At 41.2% G+C, this 16,164-nt stretch overlaps 1 protein-coding gene across 1 annotated transcript in view; it reads right to left on the bottom strand.

Moving 5' to 3' along the window:
• Window positions 1-16,164, bottom strand: part of itfg1 (integrin alpha FG-GAP repeat containing 1) — a 140,467-nt gene that overhangs the window by 44,318 nt on the left and 79,985 nt on the right. The window contains exons 11-12 of the mRNA XM_080033189.1: window positions 10,300-10,450; window positions 8,311-8,419 (exon numbers count right to left, since the gene is read on the bottom strand). Coding sequence (XP_079889315.1) covers window positions 8,311-8,419; window positions 10,300-10,450 — 260 coding nt within the window. The remainder of the gene's footprint in view (window positions 1-8,310; window positions 8,420-10,299; window positions 10,451-16,164) is intronic.

Here is a 16,164-nt window from a genome sequence, read left to right as displayed (position 1 = left end):
TTAAGAGAGGACGTGCTCTCTTCATCCACTGCAGTAGAATTACAGCGGATAATCAGCCGTGGCAATCATTTTTTTTAGTTTCAGTAATAATATTAAAACCAACCCATACTACTATTAGGCTAAAACAGGCAGTGGGTTGGGTATTGTTTCACATTGAACGATTCTGATACTGTTTATTGAAATATGAGTCTAATCTAATCTCGGTTCAGAATCGAATATCTTTTGAAGAGAGAAAAAACTAAAACAAATATAAGGAACAATAATTAGCTTCCTTTTATTCCCAGATCATATAGGACCTAGGCTGTAATCAGTTGAGACAAGAAGGATTCCCTGTCCCTTCATTTATGAAAATAAATATTACTACTTTTTTCCTTTTTCTTTTATAAGGAATGATGTAACTTCTTCATTATAAATCTTGTCTGCACTCATTCCTCCTCTTACTTCATGCTCATTCTTCCCTTCATGGCTAAAGTGAAATGAGTTTCTGCACTAGAGGGAGATCTCTGGGGACGGTTACTCTCTGATCTTGTATCTAAGAATTATTATTTTTTGGACCTCCTTCGTTTACCTTCAATTCAAAAGGCGAAAATCAGCTCAACGTTATCTTCTTTAGACACTCAAGCTTTTGAGAGTTTGCTCATAGTCATCCCTAACTAGCAGTGCCAGCTTTTTTTTAAATTACACATACAATTTTGAGAAGGCCTCTTTTTGAAGTTTGACAACAGCGTCATTTTCCCATTAGACTTTGCTTGGAGTAGAAGCGTTGTTAATGGGCGGCAGAGCAAAATCTATTTTCAGACCAATTGGATAAGCCTTCAGAGCCGTGAATCAAATACTGTATGATGCCTTGGTGTAATTAGAAAATGATGGACCCTCTGTTGTTTTCATCGGCTAATCCAGTGACAATTATTTGTTAATTGGTTCTTCTTCCAAGTATCTCAATTCTCAGTGGAGGTTGCTGAAGAGTAATACAACTGCACAAGATAAAACTTCCTATTGATTTTGGCTGGCTTCTCTAAGGCTCTTTTACAGTGGCTTCTCTGCTGCTGCTGTTTCTCAGATATTTACACTGCTGAAAATAAAGGTAACAAAGAATATTGACACCATTTTCTGGTCAGAATATGCATCGCTGATATGATGAAGGGTAACAAAGGGCCTGGGTTTATGTAAGTGGAAACCTCGCAAACATTTTAGAAGAGGGATCAGAACAGACTATAACAGAACAAGAAATATGAATTATTGCTCCCAGTAGGTGATTAAGTCAAAATATTATTGGCTGCCATATGTTTTATACTGCGTTTTATTGTTTGCATGTACTCACATTTGCAGGCAAAGCCACTGTGACTTTAACTGTCAACATAAGCTGGTGTACGATGCTATTTGTACAAACGAGGTAGCATGCTCTCCCACTCAGCAGTCTTTGTGTGTTGCGGCAGACACTAAAAGTATTCACGCACCGATCTGAATATACACACTACAGCCCGCAGTTAAATCCTCCTCTGGACGACACAGCCTCACTGACAGACTTCATGTAAATCCCCTCATTGTTGTATGAATGGAAGGAAAAGAGGGAGAAAAAGGAAACTCTGAGTGACAGACAGAGAGAGGCAGAGAGAGGGACAAGGAAACTAGACCTTTGCTGAGGATAAAAAAGAATGGACTGAAGGCAGGAGGAGAGGTGAGAGCTAGATGAAAACAGAGGGTTAGAGGGGAGGAAATGAAAAACGCCACAATGAGAAGAGATGGGAAAACAAGAGGGGGGAGGAAAGGAGAGGATGGGACACAAATGCCACGTTTCCACTGATCAGCACAGTTCGGTTTGGTACGGTTCAGCAGAGCACAGCAATCCTCAAAATCTGGCTTGCGTTTCCACTGCCGCCGGTACCCTTACTTGGTAGGCGGGGTTTAAGCCGGCCAGGGTCAGAGTACATACAGTCTCTGGGTCAAAGCCGTTTAAAGTTGTCAACGTTATTATTATGGATCCGTAGCAGCGGGACACACAGTGTAGCCCGCTGATTCATTCAATGAAGAGGAGAAACGGCACGCGTTAAACAAAGAAGAGCGCAACAAATTATTTTGCTTATCATCACAGAAATTATTCTGTCAATCAATCAACAGACTGCAGTGTGTGTAGCTCCACCCTTTTGGAACCCTTTGGCATGGCTAGGTACCTCAGCTAAGAGAGTCCCAAAAATAGGTTTAGCACAGTTCACTTATTTTGGTAACCCTTCCACACTTTTAACAGTGGGAATGCAAATAAAGGCTCCCCTGAAGCGCACCGCTCAGTGGAAAGAAGAGAGCTAGATTTAGTAAGGAAGGAGATGAGTTGAAAAGAGAAGTGAGGAGTGGAGACTGAGAGGAGAGTGAGAGAAGCTCCCAGATGTTTCTCAATGCAGCTAATCTGCATCCTGACAAGTGAACAGGAAACTAATCAACTCATACAGTTCTGCTTGTCAGTCTCAATCTTCATATCCATCCCCCCCCTCACACACAGTCACACACACACTTGAACATGCTTGTGCAGAGATACCCCCTCCCTTCCTCTCTCTCTCTTCTCATCATTTTATCCTTCTTTCTAATTTTGGAGTTTTTGATTCCTCCCAGTTCCTTCCTCCTCAGCAGTAATCACCCATCCATCTGGCCACCACTTTGCGCTCCATTGTCTCTCACACAAAGCAGAGTGGCTCCACTTTTAGACTGCAGAATCCAACATAATATAGACGTATAACTCTATTCAATGATGGGGTACATTCATGGGGTCAACACATTTTGGACTGTGTGGAAAATCTATGCATTCGTAATGTGCAATAAGGTGACTCAATTCTAATTAACCCCCAGAATACAAATAGACTAATTATTCAACCCAATCAAATATGGACTGTGGAGCCAACCAAAAACCTGACGGGGAGCGGACACCAACAGTGGGCAGCATGATTAATGATCAATTAATGAGAAGCAAAGTTCAGAAAGAGCAGTTGAATGTGTGTCATTTTTCTTTTTCAATTTATAGCACACACTCACTCTGTCTCACTTGGGGGAAAAAAAGCGTTTAACCTACTATGATTATGAGGCAACATATAAGAGCTGATAGCAAGTAGGCTAGGACCCATAAGAACAACCTACAGCCATACAGCAAGACCCAATGCAATTCATATCATTTGTATTTGAACTGGCTCAGCTTGTGGCATGAGTCATGGTTGCCATTGTCATGATCACATGGTTGACATTCTCATATTGATTGGTTGCTGAATGTCAAGATGGCGGGTCAAATTTAATATGAGCCTGTACCAGACATACTTTGAAGAGGAGGAGGAGGAGGGAAACCCAAACCTGAGTAAGTGGATGGCAATGACATGATGTCCAAAGACTAATAAAGCCATTTTACAGTTCGCAATGCAACCTAGGACACCCCGACCATGCTCCCACCACTTGTATAAGTTAGATGTAGCTGCAATAGCCACAAGGCTACGTGTTAATGATTCCTGGGAGATGTAATAAAAAAATCATAACTCTATTAACTGTGGCTGGACACCATGAATTAAGTGGACCTGTGAAGATCTCTACGTGAACTCTTGGATCAGTTTTTTATTATGTTGCTTGCGTCTACCATTAATAATTTAATAGCACCTTTTAAGAAGTAGGGGTGAAAAGACATATGATTTGGACCAGATAAAGGTGCTGGATGAAAGGATCAAATGTCTTACAATTAATCCTCTGTGGAGCATGAATGTGTGCACCACATTTCAGAGCAGTTCATCCAATAGTCGGCAAGACATTTGAACTTTTTTCAAATTTCAGCAAAAATATAAAACTTATTGTGGAGCTAGATGGAAAAGTCAGGGATCACCTTTGATCCTGACTTTGGACCTGGATTATTAGAAAACTTCAGAAAAACCCATGCACTAGTTATCAAGATATTTGACTCCGAACCACAAGTGTTAACATCATGGTTGTGCTTGAGGCAGCATGTCAGTCTTGCTCTATATTCATTACAAAAACAAAAGCCTTATCTTAGACTGAAAGTCTAATCTGCAACATTAAGTTAGAAACTTAATATTTATTTAAATGTTAGCCATTAGCACTGCTGAGTGTATGCAGCATGATCACCAGTATATACCAAGAGAACTACCACAGGGGCTGAATGGACTGTATTTCAACATTTAATAACATGAGACTAGTTATTTGAGAATAACCTTACTTGAAGTAGTGATACATCACAATGAAATATACTGTAGGTCTAAAATGCTTTTTTTATCAGCTATCAAGGATATATATATATATATATATATATACTTTTCTTTTTTTACAGAATGGCATCCTAGCTGGCAACTCTTGTATAGGTCTGTAGGTGCATTCAAAAAACCCTCCAGCCTGCCCCTCAATAATACATCTCCTATGGCAACAGGAGGTATAAGGGTCTTGATGGAAACGCGCTGTGGTGAGTGAAGTATTGCATGTGGGGCGCATGGGAGGATGAGATGTCAGAACAGTACAGGTTCAGGGCAGCTCAGAGTGAGACACGCAGCTTTGAGTCTAGCCCTGTAGCAGGATACAGAGAGGCAAGGCTGCTGTCTGAGGCCAACCACTGATGGATTTAATCTAGGAAGTCAGTGTGCATGATGGGATAGTACCTCTCGCACACACACACACACACACACACACACACACACACACACACACACACACACACACACACACACACACACACACACACACACACACACACACACACACACACACACACACACACACACACACACACACACACACACACACACACACACACACACACACACACACACACACACACACACACACACACACACACACACACACACACACACACACACACACACACACACACACACACACACACTCCGACACAAAGTCAATCCTTCAGCGGGTGTTGTTCAATAATGCTCAGGGGAGGGTTGAGCGATGTCATCTCGAGAAAATAGGGTTCCCGTCTCACAGAATGCGGAGGACTGGATCAGACAGTGTACAAAAACACATCACTAATATGTCAGGTCTGAATATGAAGTTCACACAGTCGGCCGCACTTCTTATTACAGTGTAACTCTATCAGCTCTGCTATCAAAGAGAGAAGCCTGGAGTGAATGGTAAATAAAACTATATATTTTTTTCCCTCAGGGGGGGGGGGTGTCACAGGGAGGTGCGAGGCTATTAAACTGCATTTGAGGGGAGAGGAATGAGATGTCGACAGGTGTGTTACAATTGACAAGATACATTTTTATTTTCGATTGCTTGTTGTTTACTCGCTAGTCTGCTTGTTGTAAGAAAAAAAAAAATTCAACACTGAACTCGTATGAAATATTTACAACAGAATTTTTTTTTATAACTCAAATCAAATGAAGAGGAGAAGTGTGGGAGCTGACAGTGTGTATGTAGTGCATCGGCGGAGGAGCGGGTGGGGGGGGAAACGTGCATTTTGGTGTGGGTGTATCTGTTGTGTTTGATGTGCCGCAGTGAGACAAGACATGGGTATAGGAAGAGAACAGCAGTGTTTAGAGAGGCAGCACAAATACAATTGGTGTAACAGCAGAAGGAAAGGGGGGGAGGGCGAGTCAAGGTCACACACAAACATACAGTTAACATACAGAGGCTGCCAGGATAACTGAAAACATATGCTTCTGCCTTTTACGTTCATTTTGTTTATTGACATTTGATTTTTTAAAGTTGTAGCTCAGTATTCATTAGACATGAAAATACTCTTCTACAAGATGAGCTGCAAATTGAATATGGATTATATGTTCAAGTTATAAAGGAGTTGATTTAAATATCTAATGGTGAGCAATCGAATGTGTAACTATACCGATATCAAGTGGAATAAAACCCAGTGGAATCCAGTGATTTCAGATACATCTCAGTCTCATTGAGCAACTGTGTAAACAAACCAATTACTAAGGAAAACAGTCATAGTGAAGCATATAAACGCATACGGTTTACATAGCATCTAATTGATTGCCTTCTTTTGAGCATAACACGACACTATCAGTAGACGAAACATAATTATTTGTAACAGCTACATAGTTGTCCACTTTGGGTAGAAATGACAGACTACCACTCACTCACATACCACACCTTAACTAAAGGTTTTGATACGCGACTATAATGCTAACAGCTCAGCGCACTGGCTGCTTAATGAATGTTAACTGCAGACTAACTGGAGGAGTAGCCTCACAGTTCCAAATCCTAGTCACGATTCAGCTTTAAAAGGGGATAGGCTTAAAACAATGATGTGTGCTTTACAGTTATTGACCGAAGCCAGCTACCTTGTCAGACATTGCATGTTAGGTTTTGTTATCTGTATAAGTCACTTTACACGAGGCATATTGAAATTTGTCTTTGCTGCATATCCCCTCTCAAGTTACCACACTTCGGAGGGAGTCAGAGCCTGTATATATTATATACGATCTATGGTCAGAGCGCAGGGTCAGCCATAGTACAGCGCCCCCAGAGCAGTTTGGGGTTAAGTGCCTTGCTCATTACATTATATGTAATACCAGCCACCACTTGTTTTACAAATAACATCTGCCTTTCCGGTGCCAGTGATCGAAAGTGTATCTTTGCCCAAATATATTTAGTGCAGTGACATTGTGCAACTGTAGGCTTTTTGCAAATAGTTAACTGCACTTAAATGATGAATCATCCAGCCCCATTCTGTGCATATTATAGTATGTATAACAGTATATGCTCACACCAATAAGATGACCTGGTCCAGAAATACTGTCTATCTACTGTACTAATCAACTTTGCCCATTTGATATTAATTCAAATGTTGCATATTACCAAATATGACTTCATTATCCTATCAGATTTATTCATTTGATGTCATTTTGTTTTGTATTATGAATGTATTCTATTCAGTCCCCACACTATCGTGAGCCCAAGCTATTGTCCGTTTGTCAGTATTTGCTACTGTTATAATTAGTTTATATGTAGGCTTAGTCTGCTATATGATAGCGCAGTATCTGCATATATATCAAGAGAGGCTGGGCTGTTTATTTAATGAATGAACACAATCATTACTCACGTATCTCAGGTCAAGTCTGTATGCAAGTAAAACTTGGCAAAGAATATTAATCGTAATAGTGTGTGTTATGTGTATGTGTGTTTTTCTGTAAGCAGTGGAGCAGTTGCAGCCCCTCCCTCGCTCACCTAACTGTGCAGTAACAGAAATGGGAGGGACAGCGCTCCTTTCTCCTACTAATGAGCAGAGCAGAGTGACAGTCTAAACTGTGCACAGGCTCAACCCTGGAGTGGGAACTATTTTTGTGTTTCAAATGTCACTTTAAGGTAAGGCTAGCGCTGCAACAACATTTTGACTTCAAAAGAGCACATTTAGATTAGTACTCAAAGGCTGTTACAATAAGTACCAAAGCCCATTAACAGAGGGAAAAAAGCAGCCAACCTACAAATGTCATTGCTATTTTTGATCATTGCGTGGTGATATTGAAGCTACAGTTGCTTCTGGTCTGACATCGTTTGTAAAATACCAGGTTTGAAGTGTGACTGAGAAAAACAGCCTATTGCACAAACAGCGTTAGTGAACATTTAGACATCTTCGTTGCATAGACGGAATGAAGGTTATTTTTCTGGCATTTCAGACACCTTTATCGAACAGTCAACAGTGCAAAGCGACAGGTTACATAGGGAAAGGGGGAGGGAGAGGGGTGGCATGCAAAATAGATGGCAGTCTGGCTTTTATTCCAGAATTCCATGTGGCTACATGGGGTGCAACGCAGATATTTGTGTTTAGTAGAATAATGGCAGATCATTATCATTAATACTTGAAGCTCATAACTTTACATCTAGTCGTGTTCTTGTTTAAATTCTAATTTAACTTTTAATTCCCGTACTGAGATTGCTGGTCTGATATCAGGACTAGTTCACAATTGCAACTGCAAATCATGCATACCCAGCTCAGACAAGATTCCCTTTTTACCATCAATTGAGTAGCATACAATTGAGTAGTATGCTGAAATATCCGAATCACCTGACAGGTAGCATTAATAAGCCACTGGTTTCTAGCTGCTCATGTGTAGTGATTGAAACGTTGGTCTGGGGAATGTTGTTATAGTAAAAACGACAAAACAACACACAATCATAAAATATTCAAAATTCAGTTGTATTTCTCTATATTTAAAATTGTGGAGCAGATTTCTTGGGGAAGACAAAACAATAATGAGTCATTCTGCTTTAATCATGTGGCCGTTCCTATTGTCTGTTTGGTCCCAGTGCGGTGCAAAGCGTGGGACAGAGCACATACTGGGCCAATCAGTCACTTACCCATCACTTTAACGAAGTAGGCGTCGGCTTCAAAATTGTTCTTCAAAGCGTGGATGATCAAGTCGTTTTTGCCCTCTGCCTGGCTCAGAACCAGCATGTCTAATATACCCTGCAAATGAAGACAGGCACACAGATAAGGGACAATGGGAGCGTGGTGTGGGAGCCTTCAGATGTACATTTCTATCCCTTTTAACATACTGAGTGACTGATCCTGCCTTATCTCATCATCTCTATTCTCCCCCTGTGCTTTTCTCCTCACTGCGTCTCTCTCTCTCTCCCGTTTATACATTCACTATTAAGTGAGTGAGAGAGCGAGGGAGGAAGAGAGAAAGAGAGAGAGATGAATTCAGCAGATAGGCCACATTAGTAGTAATAATTAATTGGGATGATAAGACAAGCTAATGCATTACAGCTATTGTACTATATGCAGTGTCCCATGAGTGAAAATAAGAGTGTGTGTGTGTGTGTGTGTGTGTGTGTGAGAGAGTTTTATCATCATTGTCTCCATGGATAGAATTCAAGGTAGTGTTAATGAAAAAAAAAGAGTTAAACATTTTCCACAGCATGTATTAAGGGTGAAAACAATAGCAGCAGATCATTCAAAGACATTATATAATAGTGCTTTGCCTTATGCTATTCAAAGCTGGTGAAGATGCAGTAAAAAGTAGGCTTACACACAAGCTACTGTATTGGTTTCAAGAATAGATTTACACATACTAAACCACTTCTCTGGATAACTTTTCTTCTCCATTCATTTAATGACATTGACGAAAGTAATTTTAATAGCTTGTTTTAACGCATTCCCTATTACTGTTGTTGTCTGTACATTACTTGGATACATAAGAGAAGACAGTGAGGAGAGAAGACATTGAAGAGGTGGACATTTAGAAGAGAAACATATGCCTCGTTTCCACCGAGTAGAGCGGGTCGGATCGGAGCGGCTCAGAGCGGGACAGCTCACTTTTAAGAATCTCGGTGTTGTTTCCACCGCCGACCCTACCCTTACTGGTAGGGCGGGGTTTAGGCTGGACTGCGATAGCCGACGCCAGAATGTGGGTCAAACTATCGGGCTGTGGGAACAACTGTGGTCAAGCCAGCGGTCTCTTGTTTTTGCTTGGTCAAACCAGCCGCTTCTTTATTTATTCCCCCCGTGTTGTGAGCACAGAGACGGCTCGGTGCAACTGATAGAGACAGTGAGCGAACAGCACTGGCTGCGGCAGCTACGTGACATCGTAGCAGTGGGACACAGTGTAGCCAACTGATTCATTTAATGACGAGGAAAAACACCACACAATAAACAGTGCCGCGCTCACATTTTCGCCAAAACTCTCTTCACTCTAGCCGAGGTGACTACAAACGGCGGAGATGATTCAAACCAGCCGCTTCTTTATGTATTCCCCCCGTGTTGTTGTGAGCGTGTATTTTACTACTATCTATGGCGTAAACACACAGAGACCGCTCGGCGCAACTCAGAGACAGTGAGCGAACAGTGCTGGCTGCAGCAGCTACGTGACTATGGGACACAGTGTAACCAACTGATTAATTTATTGACGAGGAAAAACACCACACAATAAACAGAGCTGTGCTCACATTTTCGCCAAAACACAAGACTCTCTTCACTCTTGCCGAGATCTACACATGGCGGAAATGATTCTTTCGACCAATCAAATGACGGCAGTGTGTAGCTCCGCCTTCTCATGCATTTTCGGCCCGCTTTCAGGCCGCTAGTACCCCTACGGAGGAGTACTGAGATCGGGAGCGGCTCAGAGCGGTTAGGTGCGCTTAAACCGTACCCTACCCAACTTTTGGCAAATGAAAAGCCAAACTACCCGGACCGAACCGCTCCGACCCGACCCGCTCTACTCGGTGGAAACGAGGCAATAGAAGTGAATGGAAAAGGACTGAGACAAAGGCATGTCCTGTACACTGTTTGTATGACCAAAACCAGCCCTAAACAACATCAACGTGACACACACAACTACTACTCACGTCCTCATAGATGTCAAAGAAAGTCGCCATGACGGCATTTTGGATGGCTCCCAAATCGGACTGGTCCCAGTGAATGTGGAACATCCGTCCTACACTGTGGCAGCTGGCGTTGTTACAGGGCACGTTCTCCAACAGGAAGGCCTGTTGAGCACTGGGAGGCAGAGAGAGAGAGAGAGAGAGAGACAGGCAGAAAGAGGGACAATGCATTTAATCATTATTTGCATCCTAAATTGTGACAATGAAGCATCCCCATAGACAGTACATGGCAAATTGGTAGTCCCCAGCTCATCAGTCTAACAATTTATCACCTGAATCGTGGCAGCTGGCACTTTAAATAGCCTACCTCATTTAAACATAGCCATTCAGTGTATTTATAATGTGGCATTTCATTCTTTCATGACTTTTTGCATACCATTTCTGATGCCATAAAAAAATTCCTATGAGCTGAACTAGAAGTCAAGGGAGGAGATTTGTCAATTGAGTGTGATGCATTGTTATGGTGTTGACAATGCGTCGAGGGGTCTGATGCTTAGAATGACTTGGAGCATTCATTTATAAAAGAGCCAAGCATAATAGTAGTGTATTTATCATAACATATACTCCACACTACTTTAAGTGTGAAGTGACTAAATGGTTACCCTGTGGAATTTACCTGAGCTTTTATAACCGATTGACATTTGTTATTTTTCACTGCTTTGAAATAGAAAAATGATCCCTTGTCCAGTTGTCCTTAAAAATCAGCTCGAAAATACTCACTATGTCCATAACTCCTACTTAGTAACTTGACCTTTAACATATTCAGGCAATGCTGCTCTAACAAAATGTGTTCTTCCAATGATATAATGTGAGGTGATTTTACTCTCTTGTCCATGATTGCATTGAGAAGACTGTCCATAAACTGTTGGTTGACTGCCTAACTGTCAATCATATACATCACATTATCAAATCAGGGTTTTGTGCAAAAGGCAGTGCTGAATGGGTGAGTCCTCAATGATGCAGGAGTATATTGTTAGTACTCTTTGGGGATTTGTTTCTAGCCTTGACAAAGACCTCATTATAAATCACAAATTCTGCTAAATATGAAGTTTATGGGTGGATTTTTTATTTCCTTTCAAAATAAGAGCATCAGTGTTTACTAAACTGAGATCAAACCCAATCAAAAATAGTAACACAAACTGCATAGCAGAATACACAATCCAGAAGTACATACTATATACTATATTCTTGTCTACCCGGAAGTCAAGTCATTTTTATATTCATATTTGTTTTGATTGGGGTATACAGCACAGCAGTGACCACAGCCTAGAGCTAGAAGTAAACCAAACCACTATGGGACTGAATCTCCATTTTTTTTCTCCACCCCTCTACCTGTACTATACTCTGTGTGCTGAGTCTTTGTCCCCAGCTCCCTTTGATTCTCTGGGGAGATTAAACCCTCCTTGTTCTCTATCCGTGTGTCTTTCTCTCTTTGGAGACTGCTAGTTCTCTCTCTCTAGTTCTCTCTCTCGCTTTACCTGTTCTGAGATCTCTGTGGGAGTGGAGACCAGACAAAAAAAAATGCTCTGGTCTAAAAATAGAATATTCATGAGAGAGCCCTCCTTCTCTCAGTATTTTAGATTATGCCCCCCACCCACACGCTGTCCCAATGCAAGTGCCTTGAAAGTGAAGGTGAGAACCGACCATATGTTATGGAGTCTGAAAAGAATTCAAGGAAAACCTGAAAGACTGGTGGAAAGCATTAAATGTGCCTAAGTTGCAGTAAATGTTCACCTATTACGATGTAAGAAAATGAGGGACCTTAAACGTATGCATAAGTATATTGTATTGAGAGTGTTCCAAGATAAAGTGCTGGTTGTATGTGTACACTATACAGTATGTTCGACTGTATAAAGCATTAAAGCTATGTGCTAAGTATATATATTTTTTTTAACCTTTATTTATACAAGTATATCCCATTGAGTCCGAAGACTCTTTTGCAAGGGAGACCTGTTCCCATTTACACGTTACCATTCACACACACATACATATACCGATAGCAGGCTAACTATCGACATTCACACAAGGCAAGGTGGGTGAAGTGTCTTGCCCAAGGACATAAGAACTATGACACAGGTGGCAGGGCGGGGATCGAACCTCCAACCCTTTGATCATCGGCCGACCCGCTCTACCAACTGAGCCACAGTTGATTGATAATGGCAGATAATACAGTGATAAATGGCTATGTTACACAATGGCTGGCTTCAACCAAACAATCCAATGGGTCCAACTACTTGGTACTTTAAATGTTCTCTGTAATACGTCTCACTAGCGCTCCGAAGTAAACTGATTGCTCAGTTCACAAGCAGTGACAGAGCCACTTTACTACCTTTGTTGTAATTGTAATGTAATGTCATTGCAGTTTTTTCATGAAGTATTTCGATTGCTCTTCAAAAAGAAGGAAAATAAATAATAAGGCATACAAGCTATGGTAATGATCAGCACAAGCCATAGTTCATCGTTTCAGCAGAGTTTTGGCAGAGCTGGGTGGTTTGATGCGAGACCTTCTACATTAGTGCATCGACCTCTGTGCATTCAAATTATGATGCATGGCAGTATGAGAGCTACATGGAGGTAAAGTTCAACCAAACATTCTTTTAGACTTGTTTGGAATGGACACATTATAGAATAAAAGCAGTACAATAAGAAGCATATGGAAATTCAAATCATGAAATAAGATATGACTGGGATGGACTGACAAAAAACTAGATGGAAAAACATCTTTCTATATCTGCCAATACATTCTTCTCCCTCTCCCATACTCACTAGAAGCATTTGTCTAAGAGTACGGTATTATAGCCCCATCAATAACATTTGCTTTTTATCTTTAGACAGCGCAATAAATGGATCCATAAAAAGATCCATAAAAAGATCAACATAATACATTAATGAATGATTTTTCCTAGGGGGAAGCCGAGTTATTTGCTGCACTCAACAATTCACTTTTTAATTTTGTTGCAACATTTCAAATGCTCCCTTAGATTTTTTCTGACACTTAGCTGCTGGCAGTGCAATAAGTGCACTCTGCAATATTATGGTTGTTAAAAGGTATAAATGCTCCTTTAGAAGGGTTGGGATTCAGCTGCCAATATGATGTATGAAGTATTTAAAAGACTAACAAAGTAAAGGAAAGTGCAAGAATTCCTCAACACATAATGCTTTGGGCACACAGATTAAAATAGTGTCAATTTTAATGAATTTCTTCTGCACAGGAGCTGGGAGGCAGGGATGGGAGGGGCTGGTTGCTTGTTTAACAGATTTTGGCTGTGATAATACAAAGAGTATCTGGAGTTTTGGTTAACGGTCTTTCAGTGTATCGCAGAAAAAGCATACTTAAACCATTCCTCCCTTCTCATTAGGCCTAAATGTACTGCCAGGCGCCCACAGAATGTGCCTGGATGTCACTAAGGACCTGACACTGCAGCAGCTATTGGTCAAGAGACACACAGCTAATGGTGAGCACTGGTAATCAGGCCTCCAGCTGCAGGAAATTGTCGCAATTTTTCAGTCTGTCTGTGTAGGTGTCTATGTAGCCATTGCAATGTTTCAAGCTGAACTTTAGGAGGCACTTGATTGTTATTCACCAATGTGTTTGTCCTTTCTGAGATTTTTATACTTCAAAAGAACCTCTCTACAGCACTGCAGGGGTGGGAATAGTGGAGATGAACTCGAGGTTGTGAGATGGGTCACACACACACACACACACACACACACACACACACACACACACACACACACACACACACACACACACACACACACACACACACACACACACACACACACACACACACACACACACACACACACACACACACACACACACACACACACACACACACACACACACACACACACACACACACACACACACACACACACAGAGTTGAAAAGCTGCTCTCCTCTAGACAGCTGAACACTGCCACTATTGCTCTTTAATATGCGTCGTGTGATAAGTGTAATAAGATTGTTTTACATGTGAATAATCATTAAAGCGCATCGGTGTATGACTACAGTCTGACACATGGTTTGGCAAAATTGATTGATTAAACGCTGATGTGTTAGCAAATATTTTTTTTAATCTCTCCACTGTCTTTCTTATAGCAAAAAAACAACATACAACACCTTCAGTTAGCAGCTACTCAGAACTTATTGGCAGATCATATTAACTGTGGATTTTACTATGCGTGCTGAGCAATCTTTGACATATTTTGTAATCAAACAGCTAGTCGATCAAGTTCAAGGCACAGCAGAATGTTTAACACGTGACAGTGAGTGCAGACAGTTACTTTTAGAACAATTATGTCAGCTGGAAAAACAAAACATTTGACTGTGACTTCGAAAGTTAGAGAAATGTGCAGTTTTAGCCTGTGTCTGCACTGCAGTGATGCCAGGATATGTGTGTAATGTATGTGTGTGTGTGTGTGTGTGTGTGTGTGTGTGTGTGTGTGTGTGCATGCCTGGGGGCTTTGATTATTGTATGAAGCCGGTGTCAGCACTGATGTGTGTTATTTTTGTGTGGTTGTGTGTGCCTGTGGGGAGTCTTCCACTGCTCCATAGCCACACCTCCCTTCTAATTGGCCTCTAGAGGGGCAGTTGGTTTGCAGGAGGATGACCAGCAGATCACGACGACGACCCTTTCCCTCCCTCCACCTCCAATGCTCCGAGCTCCACTGTTACCCGTGTACCTGTAGCGATTCCCCCATGCATGCCTCCAGTCACACCCCCCATCTCTCCACTAATCTCCCTGAGGCTGGGAGCTTACACTTACCTGGCTAACTCCTCCTTGATGTCCCTCCTTTCCTCCTCCTTTTCTTATTTCCACTTATCTGCTACCCACCTCACCGTCAAATCGACCCGTCCATCTGCCTTTGTTCCACATTTTGTTTTCAACAACACCAAGGACTCTGTTTAGAATGCCTTCCAGCTGTGTGATGTTTTTTTTGAGAGAGTCTGGTCTGGGTGCATTTAATAAGGCTCTTTACAGTTTTGATGATGGAAGCGACACAGCAGAAGGCTCCTCTCTTATCTCCTTGGTAAAATGATCTACTCTCCCTTTCTTAAAGATATAGTACGTAACGTTTTCATCTAAATTAATTTCAGCTAGATTCAAGCCATCGCCAAAGAAGTTGACCCAAAGTTGATTAAGCCTTCCAGCTCGACAAAACTCTGTGTTTAACAGTATGGCAGCGTTTACAAACTGGTGTCACCCCCAGACACTGACGCTGGAACTTTGAAAAATCCCAAGATGCTCCCAAGAAATGTTTCATTTGTTGATGCTACTACAAAGAAAAAACCTGCAGCACAAGGTATAAAATCGTGCAGCACAAAGTATAAAATCCATGCGCGATCAGTGTTGTAATTACTGGAACATCCTCATTTGGGCAACATAAGTTACGCACTAGCCTTAACTTATTTCACTATCTTCCTCAACTTCACAAACCTTCTGTCTCAGGATAAATACATTTTTCAGATTAGTGCAACGTTTATCAAACACTTTCTATTATCTAACACTTTCTTTTCCAACAATTCAAATTACTTTTCCTTTGTCAATCTAAATTAAGTCCAACCAGAGAAAAGTGTGAAGGTCTTCAGGGGAAAGTAATTCAACTAAAGCAAGTTTAACACCTGTTGTACTGGCTCTGTGCATGCATATCCGGCCTCATTACAATCAGTTATGATTACTTGTCCAGGCAATATAGTGGCTTCAGAAAGTACTCTCACAATCAATTGTGCAAAAAGCTGAAGGTGAAGGGATGACTAAGTGAAAATATGTTTTTAGAATCTTTACATATTTATTAAAAATTTAAAAGTGAAATCTCATTTACA

This window comes from Ammodytes marinus (assembly GCF_949987685.1).
Source record: "Ammodytes marinus genome assembly, chromosome: 1".
In the NCBI taxonomy this organism is placed as follows: domain Eukaryota; kingdom Metazoa; phylum Chordata; class Actinopteri; order Uranoscopiformes; family Ammodytidae; genus Ammodytes; species Ammodytes marinus.
This window is presented reverse-complemented; position numbering and strand designations above follow the sequence as displayed.